The sequence below is a fragment of the Hermetia illucens genome, chromosome 2, assembly GCF_905115235.1.
Source record: "Hermetia illucens chromosome 2, iHerIll2.2.curated.20191125, whole genome shotgun sequence".
Lineage (NCBI taxonomy): Eukaryota > Metazoa > Arthropoda > Insecta > Diptera > Stratiomyidae > Hermetia > Hermetia illucens.
Genome location: NC_051850.1, coordinates 61,606,950 through 61,623,014, shown reverse-complemented (window position 1 = coordinate 61,623,014; position 16,065 = coordinate 61,606,950). Strand labels below are relative to the sequence as shown.

The 16,065-nt window shown below is 40.3% G+C and overlaps 2 protein-coding genes across 2 annotated transcripts; one reads left to right on the top strand and one right to left on the bottom strand.

The window, feature by feature from the left end:
- Nucleotides 1-118: 118 nt before the first annotated feature.
- On the top strand, nucleotides 119-15,483 carry LOC119647558 (threonine aspartase 1). Its single transcript, XM_038048551.1, has 3 exons — nucleotides 119-424; nucleotides 9,769-10,700; nucleotides 10,756-15,483. Exons 1-3 carry the CDS (start codon nucleotides 397-399, stop codon nucleotides 10,843-10,845), a joined length of 1,050 nt encoding a protein of 349 aa, XP_037904479.1. The 5' UTR covers nucleotides 119-396; the 3' UTR covers nucleotides 10,846-15,483.
- Nucleotides 12,168-13,119, bottom strand: LOC119648436. Its single transcript, XM_038050188.1, has 2 exons — nucleotides 12,654-13,119; nucleotides 12,168-12,368 (listed from the first exon to the last, which is right to left on the bottom strand). The coding sequence occupies exons 1-2, from the start codon at nucleotides 13,117-13,119 to the stop codon at nucleotides 12,217-12,219; spliced, it is 618 nt and encodes a 205-aa protein (XP_037906116.1). The 3' UTR covers nucleotides 12,168-12,216.
- Nucleotides 15,484-16,065: the final 582 nt, after the last annotated feature.

Below are 16,065 nucleotides of genomic sequence, written 5' to 3'. Positions count from 1 at the left end.
CTTTACAACTGAGGCTTCACTCGAAGATGTCGCGCTGAGCGTTTGAAAGTAAGTTGGTGTGTGAATATGCTCGGTATTTATTCCCTGGAAATAAAAAAAGGCAAAACATTGAATTGAAATATAAGTACTTTTCGATAGTCGGTCGCCGTGGAAGGATCACTCGGTCGTTAACCAACTATTTAGATTTGTAGTTCCGCTTTGAAACTCAGTACCGGCATTGCTAGGAGTGCGGTAAATGTGCGAGAATTGCCGGGGGAATGGCAAGATTCCTTGATAAATAGTGGAAGTTGATTAGTTGAGAAGTTCCACGGGTGACAGGAGCGGTGTGCTTGTTTACAAACAATAGATTCGTTGACAGTTGTTGGCTGTTACTTGTGTTACTTTCGGGAGTGAATTATGGCGGGATTCGTTGCTGTGCATACAGGTAATTAGAGTGTGATTCTTGGTTTCCGTAAAGTAATTGAGTAAATTGTAATTGTCTCTCGAAATTGTTGTTCGTAAGGAAAGATGTAGTTCTCGGCGTTAATATTCTATGAACCATGTTCGTTACTTTGGAGAATTTCAGGAATTTGGCACTGGACGGTGATGCCACAGATTTGGAACAAAAGCATACATTGTAATAGGAAGCTCCAATAGAATGAATGCTTTATGAAAAACAGGCACTATCCTCGCGGCGTTTGCAATATAAATTCTAGGAATATACATTTCCTGGGGCTATCCTACAACAAACGAAGTGCACATGGGCTGCTTTAAAATCAAGCAAATCAGCTAACTTATCCCTTATCCAAAGGACTCTGAGTGTAGGATTACTATTCAAATGTGTTAGGACAAGGAGCAGCAAAGTGATGAATTTGGAGCTGAACAAAACTTGCCCTGAGGAGATGTCATTGTTTAAACTGTTAGAGTAGTTGAGGAAATACCAACAACAACGGCGCAACAACCGGTATCCGGTCTAGGCCTGCCTTAGTAACATACGTCCCAGTTTTGCACTAAGATCCACCAATTCGACCTCCCTAAAAGCTGTCTCGTGTTCTGAGCTACGAGATCGCCTCATCTGAGACAGGATCTGCCACGTTTTCATTTTCTACCATAGATGTGGCCGTTATAACCTTGTCTCCGTTCGCGGGTACTTTAAATGCGCTTCAGCTTCTTCGTCATCAGCCTTTGTCCCGTTCAGAAGCGAGATAGGCTCGTCGCGATCGGTTATGTCATTTTGCTCTATCATTTGCCTGATATGGATGCAGTAGCGAGGCTTTCAAATCACCATCCAGCGTATCAAGCCATCGTTGGACTTTTCCCATCGACTTCGAATTCTCGTTAGTGCGAATTGCGTGACCGTACCATCGAAGACGCCTCTCTCGCAATTTTTCCACGATCAATCCCCATATCCTCATTTCGGAAGTGATCAAAACGTGTCACGCCAATAGTCCAATGCAACATCTTCGTCTCCATTACGGCAAGACGCCGTTCAACATGAAAAATGCATGGAGGCCGATATAATTGGCACTTGTAATTCAATTAGTGCCTACGACAGTTTCCTAAACGAAATCATGCTAATTAATCCTATTCAAATGTAACAGCCGCGAACGAAAAGTGCCGCCATATTGTAAATGACGCAACAAACTCTCTCTCAGGCATCGCACAAATTCGATATTCCGAACTTTTCTGCCTGCCGCATGGTGCACCGGGCTTATTGTATATTGTCTCATACAAGTACGTCTAATGAACCTCATTTGACAGCTCTCTCATTGCGGACGGACACAGTCACTCTGCTGTTGTGTTTGTGCCTATAGTCACGCATATCCATTTTGTTTTGGATTATTCAAAACTTTCAGCCATAGTCACTCATTCTGTTCCTAGTGAGGGAGTCTTTGATTCATCTGATAATCAGACAAATGAATACTCGGTATTCATTGTATATCGCATTCTAAAATTAACACGATCAATGTCTGCTTCTCTGTCTGTCCTACTTGATTTACTCGAAACCGGCTAAACCTGTTTTCATGAAATTTGGTGAAAAGGTGTGGTCTGTTAATCTCTTTACAAGTGGCGCCATTTCGCGTTGACTTTGAAGAGGGTCTCCCCATACATGCGAAAGGGAAGTGTAAAATTTTATTTCGCAGGATATTGTTATCTTTGGTATAAAAGGAAAGGGCTCGACGCGTACTTTTTGAAGATGATCTTATTTTTGACATTGCCGTGCCGCAAAAGTGGAACAGGTCTTGTTCTCAGAACCTATCCAGGCGAAAATTCTGAAAAATCAAAATGATCTATATGAAATCTAGGCATCAAAATATGTTTCGTCCCGATATTTGTACAAATAAAGCTAATAGTAGTATATTACCATGCTTTAGAATTTTTTCCGGAAAATCCATCTTAAGTTGACCCTAGAAGTACAAAATTTGATATCAATATCGGCGATAATATGGGATATAATTCGGCAATCCAATCATTATTTTCTCATGGAACGTGTGCTCCTTGTACAGATCGAATGCTGCTCCTCGAGGCCTGCCCCAAGTAAGATATCAAAATCATACTTGGAGATTTCAACAGATACGCCGGCTTACATAGGGATACCAATGGTAACGGACTGCGGATTATTCAGTTAGCAGTATCGCACGAAATGGTTGTTGGAAGTACGTGGTTTGCGCGGAAGCGGTCCACCAACATACGTGGGCCTCTCCAGACGGAGCCAGTTTCAACCAAATTGACCACGTGCTGATCGAACAGCGCCACTTCTCAGCCTTGATAAATGTAAGAACATATAGGGGCGCCAATATAGACTCGGATCACTATCTTGTTGGCATAGTGCTCCGAGCTCGAATTACAACACCACCTACAATCCCCTCTGATAATCAAGTGAGAGTCAATACTAAAGCCATTCACAACACAGTCCTCCGTAACATCTACAAGGGAAAATGGATGCCACAATAGCCGCAGCTAACAGAAGTCCGGGAGATGAACCATCAACAAATGGTCTTCACAACCACCTGACGAACGTTATCATTGTACAGTCTACCTTCATCCAGGTCGAGCAGACGGCGCGAGATCTTGGGCTGCGCATTAATGAAGGCAAGACGAAAAACATGGTGGCAACGCCAGTTCCAAAAACCAAAGAACGAACAACATCGAATCGCACTGGTCAAACGAAAACAATGAAGATAGGAGACTACAACTTTGAAGCCTATCTAGGGTCGAAAATCATAACCGATAACAGCTATGATTCCTTGAAGACTTGGGTTCTTAGCAAAAAAAAACTGAACACCGAGTCCGTGGGGGCATTGTAGTTTTCGTTTTTTGTCCTTTTTTTGTTATTTGTATTTCAGTGTCAATTACTGGAGGCAGGCATGTGTGTGTATACCAGCATGTATGAGCAAATGAAATTTGTGTGTGGGTTTGAGGTGGGGGAGAGGCAAAGCCTCTGCACTCTTAGACTCTAGTAGTCCATTGTATTCGATTCCCCTGTCTAACGGAATATCCTGGACTCGTTTATGTATCGCAGGATTTCTGTTATTGGATGTGATGCTATTCACTGCAGTTGTAGCACGTCAGTATCAAAAATCGAATCTTGATAGGTCCATAGGCGGGGCCCTCACATAGAAAATGTTCCGTGGATGCAGCTACCCCGTTACAGGATGGACACATATCATCTTGGAGAATTCCTATTCTAAACATATGCTTAGCTAGTTAATTATGGCCATAACACTTCTGCAAGTCTTCCTACTTTTCGACGGGATAAACTGTCGTATGTTTGTTTGGTTCTAACAGGAAAAGTTTGGTGTGACTAGCACCATTAAGGCTCATCCACCTGTCATTATGGGAAGTTTGTTCCCAATTGTTGAAAGCAGCATTAGTCAATGCTACTGACACCCCAATTGTTGGTTCTGGTCCGGACATGGGGAAATTCAACCCTTTTTTGCTAAAGCATCCAAGATTTCATTTCCCTCTACACAATAATGATTGAATGCCCAAAGAAGTCCCACCGTATTGAATCTAGAAATAGTGTTTAATCGATTTCTACATTCCTGAACGATTTTTGAAGTGATCAAAGGACTGCTACGCTACAGATTGCGATGCGCCCGCCCCTTCAACCGCTCGTCAATCATCCAAGTTGCTGTCCTTAGGATCGCATACACTTCAGTCTGAAAGACCGTTGTATATTGTCGAAAGGGAAAAGCCCACTTCACGTTTTTATTCGAGAGGTAGATTCCTGCTTCAGAACCCTGTCCTGTTTTTGAGCCATCGGTGTAGAAGAAGTCAGTATTTCTGACACGCATTCTCCTGGTTCGTCCCAGTTTTCTGTTCGTTTCAAGATAACCTCATATCTTCTACCAACGAGATGTATGGGGATCCGAGAATCAGAAGACATTGTGAAAATTGGTGTGTTTTTCCAATAACTCTTTTGATGCTCTGTGCCCCCACGTCCATTGTTTCCCAGATCTATGGGGAATTAATCTATGAGCTCCAACAAATCTATCTCAGACATAGTTCTTTGTAGTGCTTCTTGTTTACAGCGAAAACTCTTTTCTTTCATCTTAACCTACCATACTACGGATCCTATCTTATCCACATTACTGCCTGGGGCCTAAGTCCCCATGTCGAGGCAAAGGTCCGCCTACACAGCCCATAAGCTGTGATAGCTCGTTTTATTTTTACCTCTACATGTTTGTTCCAAAGAAGCTTCTTGTCTAGAATAATTCCAAGATATTTCACTTCTTCGGAGAGTTGAAGGGTTGTACCCTTCATTTCTGGAAGGTAACTGCTATTTAGTTTCCTCATTTTTGTAAATATTACCATTGTGATGGTCTATCAACGATTTAGAAGCCATCTGGTAGATTTCTCGGGTCTTTGCAGATCTCGATTCCACCATGGAACTGTTTTATGGCGTTGGTCTCGGGAAATAGGACAAACAGAGAGATCCACACAAAACATTAAAAGTGGGTATTCTTCTTTTTCTTTCGCCTTTGTCTCATTCACAACCCCAAATCGATCGCGGGTGTGTTCAAGGCATGTTATGCCACCAGTCCAATGTAACATCTTCGTCTCTATTACGAAGAAACGCATTCATTGTCTTCTGGCCAATGCTCAGAATCATAGAGGGCGGCAGGGCGAACGACACCGTCGTAAATTTCCGACTTGAGACGTCGATCATAAAGAATAGCAGGTCATTGACCGTGATAGTGCTTGTTTCATTAGGATCGAGCGTAAGAAAATCTGTTTTATTCAAATTCAATCTGAGACCGTTTTACATGAGGCGATCATTCCATTTTTGGAAAAGTTGGTCGAGATCGTCTTTCCTATTAGACGATAGGAAATCATTTGCATAAAGCAGTGTATGGACGTTGGATGAACCATGTGATAGTGTCCTTAACAAGAAAAAAGAGGAGCTTCTTTGGTGAACATCGACGGAGACACGAAGCGATTTTGATATATCCAACACACTTCGAACTTTACTTTTCGGATCGGAGTAAAGCAATGTAACCCAGCGTACCAGGTCTTCGGATATTAGGTGTGGGATAAGAGCATACCAGACGAGTTCGTGTGGTACACGGCCAAACGCCTTCTTTAGAATGTAAAGATGGTGATGATTCGCGCGGTATTTCTCTATAAGAAACCGTGCAATGTGTATTGCGTCCGTAGTTCCGGAGTTCTTGCCAAACCTGGCTTAATTTACGGTTATTTGAACGATATCGCGAATACGGTTATCAAGATTGCATTCAAAAATCTTCATGGTATGGGACAGCAGTCGGATCGCACGGGTTCCATATTGGAATGATGAGTCTCCTTTAACTATCGAAAACGGACTACGATTGGTTTTTGGAATGTGCACATGCTTTTCGATAACGGTAGCGAGTGTCCTTAGAATGGTCGTTTTCTCGAAGTTGAGTGGGAATTTCAAGGATTTAAACTGGACCTTCTGGGCCTAAGCGCAAGGCGCGTACACACCAATGGAGACTTCCGATATAGTGGAGAAGGATGTTTTCCACGGACAATTACACGCCGTTCAGGGGAGGCTTCCTAAAGGTGACATTGTGATTGTGATGAGTGATCTGAATGCCAAGGTGGGTTCTGACAACATCTTGCTCGAATATGTGATGGGGAAACATCGTCTTGGTGACTCTTAACGATAATGGTGGGGGGTACGTGGATTTCTAAAGCTTCCACCGCCTCGTCGTTAGTGGCACATTATTGGAGGACAGAGTTTGCCATAAGGTCAGAATGACCACTTTGCGATAAGCAGTAGATTTAGGAGTTGTCTCCTGGGTGTGCGTAACAAGAGAGATGCTGACATTGGCCTCAAAAGGGATCACCATTTGACGGCCGCTTACGTTCGCTTGCGTGGTGCGTTCGGCATTTCTCGCATCTTGGTCAACGGAGACCTTTCCGCAAAAAGCACTCCCGAAAGGCACTCGTTTTGAGTGTGACAATTGGAAGTGTGTCGCAAAAATAATGGCTAAAATAGGAACGCATCAAAGAACATCTTGAAAACTTGATCTACCGAGAGTAGTTGGGAGAGTGGTTTGCGCTCTAGATACTCCTGCATTGACCGCATCAACACCGTCCCGATCATTTTGGAACAATGCGCGGAGTTTAGATTTTCACTTCACCTGCTCTTCATTGATTTCGAAAAAGTTATCTATATATACTACGTAGAAGGGGCATTGCGGAAAAGCTAATATCTATTATTAGAGTGACATATGGTGGTGGAAAGTGTCACGTGCTGCTGGATTATGAGGTCAAAAGCGGAGTCCACCAGGGTTGGATCCTGTTACCGATATTATTTTTTCTTGTTATCGATGGCCAAATGGCTCTCTCTCTAAAAGCGACGCAAGTGTAGTTGGACTGAAGATAAACACCATAACCATGACCACCAAGGTTCTCAGTCTGACGCGTCATCGCATCTGAATTTATGGGCAGAGCAACGAACGACGCATTAACAGCACTAGATCTACTTTTGCTGCCCTGTCTAAAATCTGGAAACGCAGATCTCAAGATACTGTTCTGTGCTAATGTATTTTCTTTGTTGCTAAATGAGAGTGGAACATGAAAAGTGAACTACATTGATATTCAAAAGCTCCTAGCTTTCGTCAATACCTGTCTGCGTCCTATCATCGGAGTGCGCTTGCCTGATAATATCTCAAACGAAAAACTTGGTGGGCGCACGAGCCTAACACTGCTACGCATTATTATCGGAAGGCGAAAGTGGCAATGGATAAGAATGGGTGAAAATTGCACTGCGGACTCTCCCAAGATGGCCGACGAGTGGGTTACACGAAGGGCACTACAAGTAAATTTTTTTTATCTCTTTCTTTATTCATTCATTTTTTTTTATTGAGGATAGTACAAAGTACATTGCTTCAAACCCTCCTCCTTGATTTGATCATTATCACCATCATCGTCACAACTCGACTCGCCCAGCGCAACTTGTTGAATCGGATGTTACTCACAACCATACGGTTGTGGTATTGCTCATAAATTTCGTCATTATGTAGGCTGTGGAATCGTCCATCCACATGAAAGGGGTCAAAAATTCTTCAGAGGATTTTTATCTCGAACGCGGCTAAGGGTTCGCTAAGAACCCAAATCTCCGAGGAATACATGAGGGCTGGCAAGATCATAGCATTCTACAGTAGACAGTTTTTGTAAACTGAAATAGGATCTGTTGGTTGTCAACAACCGCGCGGATTTCTTTGCCGTAGCTGTTCTCTTTTGTGATTTTCGACCCTAGATAGAAATTATCAATGGTCTCAAAGTTGTAGTCTCCTATCTTTATTGTTCTCGTTTGACCAGTGCGATTTGATGTTGGTCAGCTTTTGGTTTTTGGAGGTAACGTTGCCACCATATATTTCGTCTTGTCTTCATTAATGTCCAGCCCAAGATCTTGCGCCGAATGCTAGATCTGGACGAAGGCAGTTTGTTCACCTCGGGTCGTTCTTCGCACTATGTCAATATCGTAAGCGCTGGCCAGTAATTTGGTAGATTTGAAGAGGAGATGCCTCTTGCATTAACATCTGCATCGCGGATCACCTTTCCCATGGCCCGGTTAAAGAGGACGCATGACAGGGCATCCCCTTGTCTTAGACCGTTGTTCATGTCGAATGATCTCGATAGTGATCCTGATGCTTTTATTCGGTCCCGCATATTGGCCAGGATCAGCCTAGCCAGTCTTATCAATTTCGTTGGGATACCGAAGTCTCTCATGTTCGTGTACAATTTTGCCATGGCTATGCTATCATTGGTGTCCTTGAAGTCGATGAAAAGATGGTACAAGTGGTGGCCATATTCCAACCGTTTTTCCATACGTGATACCTCTGTAATTGCTGCACTGCGTGATATCTCCCCTTGTATGAGTAGGTCAGGTAATGTCTCGTTGCCAATCGTCGAGCATTGATTCGTTTTCTCACACCTTGAGTATAAGTTGATGAACCGCTTGATGCAGTTGCTGGCCACCATATTTAATCAGTTCGGCTGTGATTCCATCGGCCCCTGGCAACTTATGGCTTCTAAGCCGATGAATTCCACGGATTGTTTTCGTTCCGTTGCTAGCTTACATTCATCATCACCAATTCCATATCTTTAAAAGCTATCGGGCGTCCTGACCTACCATTTCCATTTTAGGCACATTCTGCCTCGTCTTCTTTTTCTACCATAGATATTACCCTTATAGACTTTCCGGGTTGGATCATCCTCATCCATGCGGATTAAGTTACTCGCCCACCGCACCCTGTTGAGCCGGATTTTATCCATAATCAGACAGTCGTTGTACCGGTCATAGATTTCTTCGTTGTGTAGGTTACGGAATCGTCCATCCTTATGCAGGGGGCAAAAAATTCTTCGGAGGGTTCTTCTCTTGAACGTGGTCAATAGTTCGGATTTTTTTTGCTAAGAACCCAGTTCTCCGAGGAATATATAAAGACTGGGAAGATCATAGTCTTGTATAGTAACAGCTTTGACCCTATGGTGAGACATTTTGAGCGAAACAGATTTTATAAGCTGAAATAGGCTCTGTTGGCTGACAACAACCGTGCGCGGATTTCATTGTCATAGCTGTTGTTGGTTGTGATTTTCGACCCTAGATAGGAGAAATTTTCAACGATCTGAAAGTTGTAGCCTCCTAGCTTTATTGTTTTCGTTTGACCAGTGCGATTTTACCCTCCTCTCCAGGACATCTTTTAGTGCCTATTGCGACAGCCATTTTCCCATTGTAGATGTTACGGAGCGCTGTGTCGTGATGGCTTCAGTGTTAACTCTCACTTGATTGTCAGAGGGCATTCTAGGTGGATCTCGTTGGCAACGAGCTCGGGGCATCATGCCAACGAGATAGTGATCTGAGTCTTATTGGCCGCCGTATATTTTCTGATATTCACCAAGGTTGAAAGGTGGCGGTGTTCCATAGGCAAGTGATCAATTTGGTTGAAAGTAGTCTTATCCGAAGAGGCCCACGTATCATTGCTAATTTTGTGTAAGCTATGGGAGTCAACATACCGCCTGTATACAGGCTCCTTCCCCACTTAGCTGTTAAAATCTTCAAGTATGGGTTCGTTATCATAACTAGGATTAGGGACTGGGGATTGGTAATAGAGTTGTTGATGTCGGTTCAGCAGCCATTTCCCAGGTTTTATGCTCCATCGTGTGTACCCAATCCACGTTTTGCCCTGGGACCTATAACACCCTTTGACCGTACCTTCTTTTATCTTTCTATTTAAGGTTTTTTTCCTATTTTCATGATCAAAAGTAGATAATATTTTTCTTCTATTCAACATTCAGGTGCAGGCAATTGCGTAGACGAAACAAAGTATCAAAAAGTGATAAAAGAGGCCTGTTTGCGAGGAGTTCATATTTTACGAAACGGCGGAACTGCCTTGGAAGCTTGTGAAGCTTCCATAACAAGACTAGAAAATTCGGGAAATACAAATTCTGGTTTTGGATCAAATTTGACATGGGATGGTAAAGTTGAATGTGAAGCATCCATCATGGATGGAGCGACATTACAATTTGGAGCATGTACGAATGTAAGAACCGTGAAAAACCCGATTCAGCTTGCTCGCAACATATGCAGTCGCCAAGGAAGAATGCTAACATTTGAAAGAATACCGCCTATGATATTAGCTGGAGATGGAGCTGAACTGTACGCGAAAGAATTGGGATTGCAGCTTGTTGACCCATCGATGCTGGTTTCATCAAAAGCGCAGAGATGCTATGAACATTATAAATCGAAAATAAAAACGGCATCCAGTGTATATAACACACAAATAACTAGTCTCGATACGGTGGGCGCAGTTTGTGTTGATGGAAACGGTAATATAGCGGCGGGTTGCAGTTCTGGAGGACTTATATTAAAGATTTCGGGGAGAGTGGGGCAAGCGGCAAGTTTCGGTGCCGGCTGTTGGGCAGAAGTTACAGACGATCGTATGGTTGGCACATGCACAACCGGAAATGGGGAATATTTGATAAAAACGCTATTAGCCAGAGAATTAGCAACTGATTTACTATCATGCACATGCCCGACAACATCATTACATCAGACGTTCAAAGGGAAATTTTTGGAATCTAAACTTCTACCTAGAGACAAGGAACTCTATGGAGGGTCGTTAGCTATAATTTTTAATCGTGGGAGCGAAGATGGAGAATTATTATGGGGCCACACTACAAAGTCTCTTTGCCTAGGTTATATGTCAACGCATCAAAAAACGCCAAAGGTATTGTTAATAGTTCTGTTTGAAATTTGATTTCAATAAAATATTTATTTTGCAGTTTGTGAATTCATCGCTGCCAACCTACAGCAAGCCCGGCGAGTCAATAATTGTAAGTGGTCAAGCTTTTAGATTATCAATGAATAATTAGAAATACTTAATACGAAAATTCGATTTAAATTGATTACGGCTAAATATCGGTCAATTTAACTGGGTGTCATAGAGTGGTTGACCTGAAAAATAAAATCTAAGAAAACTAAGAAACTAAGGTGCAATTAATTGAATTAATTATTTTTTTACATGGCAAGCCTCCAATGTTACGGTTTATAATTTTTATAAAATGATTAGTATACTTAGAATATTTACTATTTTTCTCATAAGGATGACTTCACTAGGTTAATAGTAATATAGAGGAGTCAAAAACAAGATTTAACTTAACCGAAAGTACTGAGTCACAATGAAGGTTCCCTGTAGGTTGTAAGCGAACTAAAAAATTGAATTTAAATTGATGACAATTTGCAAAAGATTTAAATAGTTTTGCACGAAGAACAGTGAAAAGCAATCTTTGAATATCTTTTTTATATACATTGCTTTATCGCTCTTCTTTTAAGTGGAGAGAATTTTTTTTCAAGTACAGTACGTGTCTTTATTCCTTGCACAATTTGACCATTTAACTATTCTAGATATTCTAGTAATATCTGTCCGAATATTCTTTAATATTTTCCAAAATTTTGTCGGTTTCCTGTTAATGAAATTTGTTCCAAATTTTCTGCATCTCAAAAATTGCCTGCAGATGCTATAACCCAAATTTTGTTTAAAAATGTTCAAGTCACAGTTTCTTTACGATTTTCCAACTTTCCTTTCTTTAGTTTCCCAACATCATAGTCCATCAGCTATTCCTGAAGATAATGAGCTAGTATCCCTATGGCACTGCCATTCCCATTAATTTTTTTGAGTAATCGTTTTTTTTTTATTTTTTGAGAATTGCGGGGTCCTAAGTCCGCATCAACTTGATGCCGGACCCGACCAAATGGAGAGCAATTTATTTCCTCTTTTTTGGTCCACGGCTTTCAAAATATTAGTTTTTTTATTTGAGGTGGTAAAAGGATCACTCACGTGTTGTTTATAAGGAAAATTGTGGGGTTCTTTCTAGGAAATATTCGAAATAGAATAGTTCTGTCTAGAAAAAAATTAATTTAAATTAATACCTTGACGAAGTTTCTCGCTTGAAGTTAAAGAAAATCGAAAGAAGTGAATATCTTAAATATTATTGGTAAATGGCCCGAATTTATCTTGATTGATGGATTGATTAATTAGTTAATACATCTTTATAATTTGCTTGGTGCAGAAGCTTATTCTATAGGTACAGTAGCGTAGCCTACTTTTCAACTACAGTAACAACGGGTACCTCAGCTACTAATACTCGTAAGGAAAACTTAAGGGGTTAGGTGGGTTTCAAAGGCTCAAAACAGGTACATTTTTACGATTTTTTTTTATTTATCCAACAAAACATTTTAGTCCATCAATATACCATGCAAAAAATATATATTTCATAAGTAGTTTGTGAAATTTTCATAGAAAAATATTGAAAATTAAGGCGTTGACACGTCATCCCCTGTGACTCCTCAAAAAAAGTTCTCTTGGCGTAGTCAGGATAACTCATGACAGATTCATCTGAAATGCAAAAACCAAAAATTTTCTGTTAGTAGATGCTTAAAGCTCGTGCTTGGACAAAGGAAAAAAAAACAAAAATTGGACTTTTGGTGGCGTTGAGAACAAAAAACCCTTTTTTCGAGTAAAAGTTGCGTCCTTCATGGCCTTGAAAAATTACTTAAAATAGAAAAAAAACCCTTCGTTCAAGCACGAGTTAATGTTATTTTGAAGTTGTAGTTTCGAGAAAAACGCGATTAAAGATTTACATTCAAATAACATGTGAAAAAAATGTTTTTTTTAACTTACATGGAGTCATCGATTCCAGCACCATATAATAAAGTGCCTGCTGCAGTGGCAATATCCACCTGCTCTTGTCTGTGACGAACTCTTGCTTTTCGAGTCTCAGCGTCAGCTTTTTTTGTGCTGCAAGTATGCGGCTCTCATCCTCTTTTCGTTCGTACTGGTGGCTATTTCGGCCAAGTTTTAAATCCATACTGTGCATGAGCAGTAATAATGCTGCGATTCCTTCATGGAATGTACCGGCAGCGACATATGCAGCAATGTCGAGTATTTTTGATCCAGCAGGAAGAATTTTTGGCGTAATTTTCCAAATTAATTGGTTTAGGCTTTCGTTGTTATTTTGCGTAAAACCACCAACGGATCGTTCCAAGAGCTCTTCCTTACTGAGTTCTTCATAAATCGGTTTGATGGCTGATGAAATGTCACTTGGTAACGGGTCGTGATCGTGTTTAGATGATGATAGAGAATTCATAACCGAAGCGCGCTGTCAAGGGCACCACAAGTCGGGGCCGCAGGGACATTTATTGTGCTGCAGATTTTCATCTGTGGAGTTATAATGAAAGTAAGTTGCCCATATTGCGTCTTTCATCTTTTGTGCCGCATCACTATTTCTTCTTATAGCTAAACCGTAATAAACTGTTAATTTATCAATCAATTGGCGGTAAGTCTGCCTTTACCAGAAAGATTTTTTTGTGTCTGATTGTTTTACCGGTTTTGTTGACCAAATTACGTAAACGGGTACCCATTCTTTTTTGTACATGTCCGATGGATTGTTTTTTGTTTATTTCAAAATTTTCACCGTAAGGTTTGGCGTTAAGAATTCCAGAATATGTTTTAGAATCCCCGTCGCCAATATGATTTTTGTATCTTAGGCTAAATTTTTCTAAAGAGCGTTGAAACATTGAAACGATTGATGATACTTCCATGTTACCAGCAGGTCCTTGGTAATTGGCACTACATTCGTTTTTTTGCACATGTTCCTCTTGCCACTCTTCAAAATCTACCGTGGTAAGTTTTTTTTCCACGCTTCACACAATTTACAATAGGATCATTTTACAAAAATTTCTAAAGCTGTAATGATGCAAACCCACGCTTTTTCCACGTGCCATCACCTGACACGGTAACATCTGTCATATCTTCAATATTGTTTTTATCACACGTTAATTATTTTTTTCTTCATTTGCAGCAGACGTTGATTTATTCAATTTTCGCATTCCACCTGAATTTTAAATCCAAGACCAAATTTTACACACTGTCTAAAACTAGCTATACCATCCCAGACTTTGTCCTGTCCATTTTCATTTATTATATTACCGCACATCACAAAAGTTGAAAGTGTTGAAAATACTAAAAAAAGTCTATAATGGCATACTCTTGAGTACCGTCCTCTGGCACGTGTATTTCGTCTTGACTTCTCAGTTTCTTCGCCGACGTGCTGGTGAAAGATTTTTCGTCTACCTCTGCAGCCTTAGGGTTGAAATATTGTCTTCTTCTTTTGGGTCTATCTTTTCTCTGAGCGCCCGATGCTTGATCAGATCTTGTAACTTTATGCATTTTGCAACGAAATTTATAAAAACCTCGATAAAATTTACAACGAATACTTATAACTTCAAGCAACCCTGCAGCTCGACTGGCAACAATCAACTAAATTTCAGTACTAAAATAAGTAAAATACAGAATAACTAATGCAATGTGACCATAGAAAGTGGAAGTAAGGGACTAGGTAAGCGAAAAGTAAGGGTAAATGATGACAAACTAACAATAGCTAAGCAGCTGCCCCGATACACCTGCGACGCGTCACGCTGACATAACCGGATGGGCCGAACATCCGAAGGCTGTATCTTTTAGAATATTACTCAGATCGTTTTCAAATTTTGAGAGAATATTCTAAACATATTGTATTATAAGATAAGCAAAAAAAAACGATTTTTTTTGAAATTTTGAAACCCACCTAACCCCTTAATAATTAAAAAAATGCTTAAATCTTAGAATTATCTTAAATCTATGTGGGAATTTGGTGGTTGGTGGAGAAAGACTAGCACAATGAGTTCTCTCGAATCCACTTTATTCTTTTCGTAGACGAACAATCTATTCAACTCAGCGTCTCGTCATCACTACTGTTGTCGAGAAAAACACAATTTTTTTCAAGAGTAACAGCATTTTCATTTTTGAAAAGAAAACATAAAGTATAACTACCTAACCAAGGAAATATTTTAACCTTAACAGTATAGAACTCAATCTAAGGTTTATCTTAGCATAATACGAATTGAACACTGAGAGTACAGTGGAACTTCTCATAACCGGACATCAGTGTCCTCTTAAGTGAGGGTATTTCAACAAATTCAAAAAAGTTGACAAAACAGAAAGATACTTTTTGATAATATAATATTTATTAATCGTATAAAAATGTATATGAACATGAATACAAATTGAATAAGAAAATTACCAAAAGTAAGCTATGTATATATGGGTGTACAGAGACATATGTACAAGTGTGTATGGTTTAATTTTTTAAAAAACTTGTTTTGAATACAGTCAAAACCTGTCTGATTGGATCACTGACGGGACCGAATAAAATAACGCAAATAAACTATATGTATGTATATAGATATTTATTCTTCTTTACCCTATACCCGTCCCTTGTCATTACAACTTAATCCATGGAAAATCGCGGTTTTCACGCCCTCTTCTTAATTATAAAATATAGTTCAACTCAAATGAACTATGTAATGAAATTAAGTGAGTAGGATGCTCAGAGCGATCATCCTAAGTGGCCGGCAACGACCTAGAGGGCAGAGCTATCCCAAGTTAACCGTGAAGTTCCGCCCGCAAAGTTTGAAGCTCCATCAAAGTGCTCGGTCGACACGTTCTTGCACGCCTCTGTGCTAGTCTAGCTCGGGGGGTCCTTTGAGCGCTTTGATCCCTCACGCTTCATTACTACAAACTTAACGTGTCTATTCCGATACGTGGGTCCGCACCGGATTCCAAAATAGACAATAGAAGGGAATTCGCGACGGCCTATCGAATAACAACCAGAACGCGAACTAAAATTGAAAAATGAAAAAAACGATGGATGGATCACAGTCCCGATTATTGCCGCTCTCACCCTTCCTTGACATCCTCAGGTCAGTTTATCTTTTGAGGATGATAGGTTCTGCGGGATCAAGGAGGAAAAGAGGGGGAGGAAGTCCTCAAATTACGCAAAACTTAATTCGAAATCATAATGTAATTATTCCAAAAAAATCCAATATATATAAAAAAATAATAAAAAAAATCAGAGAGAAAAAAAATTTAAAACAAAAATTAAATTAAATTAAAAATCATTAAAGAAAAAGAAAAAATTTGAAGTTCACCGTCACTATTAATTTCTATTCAATATTTCGAGGTAGTCCTGAAGGTTTTTTGGTCTCGAACCCCA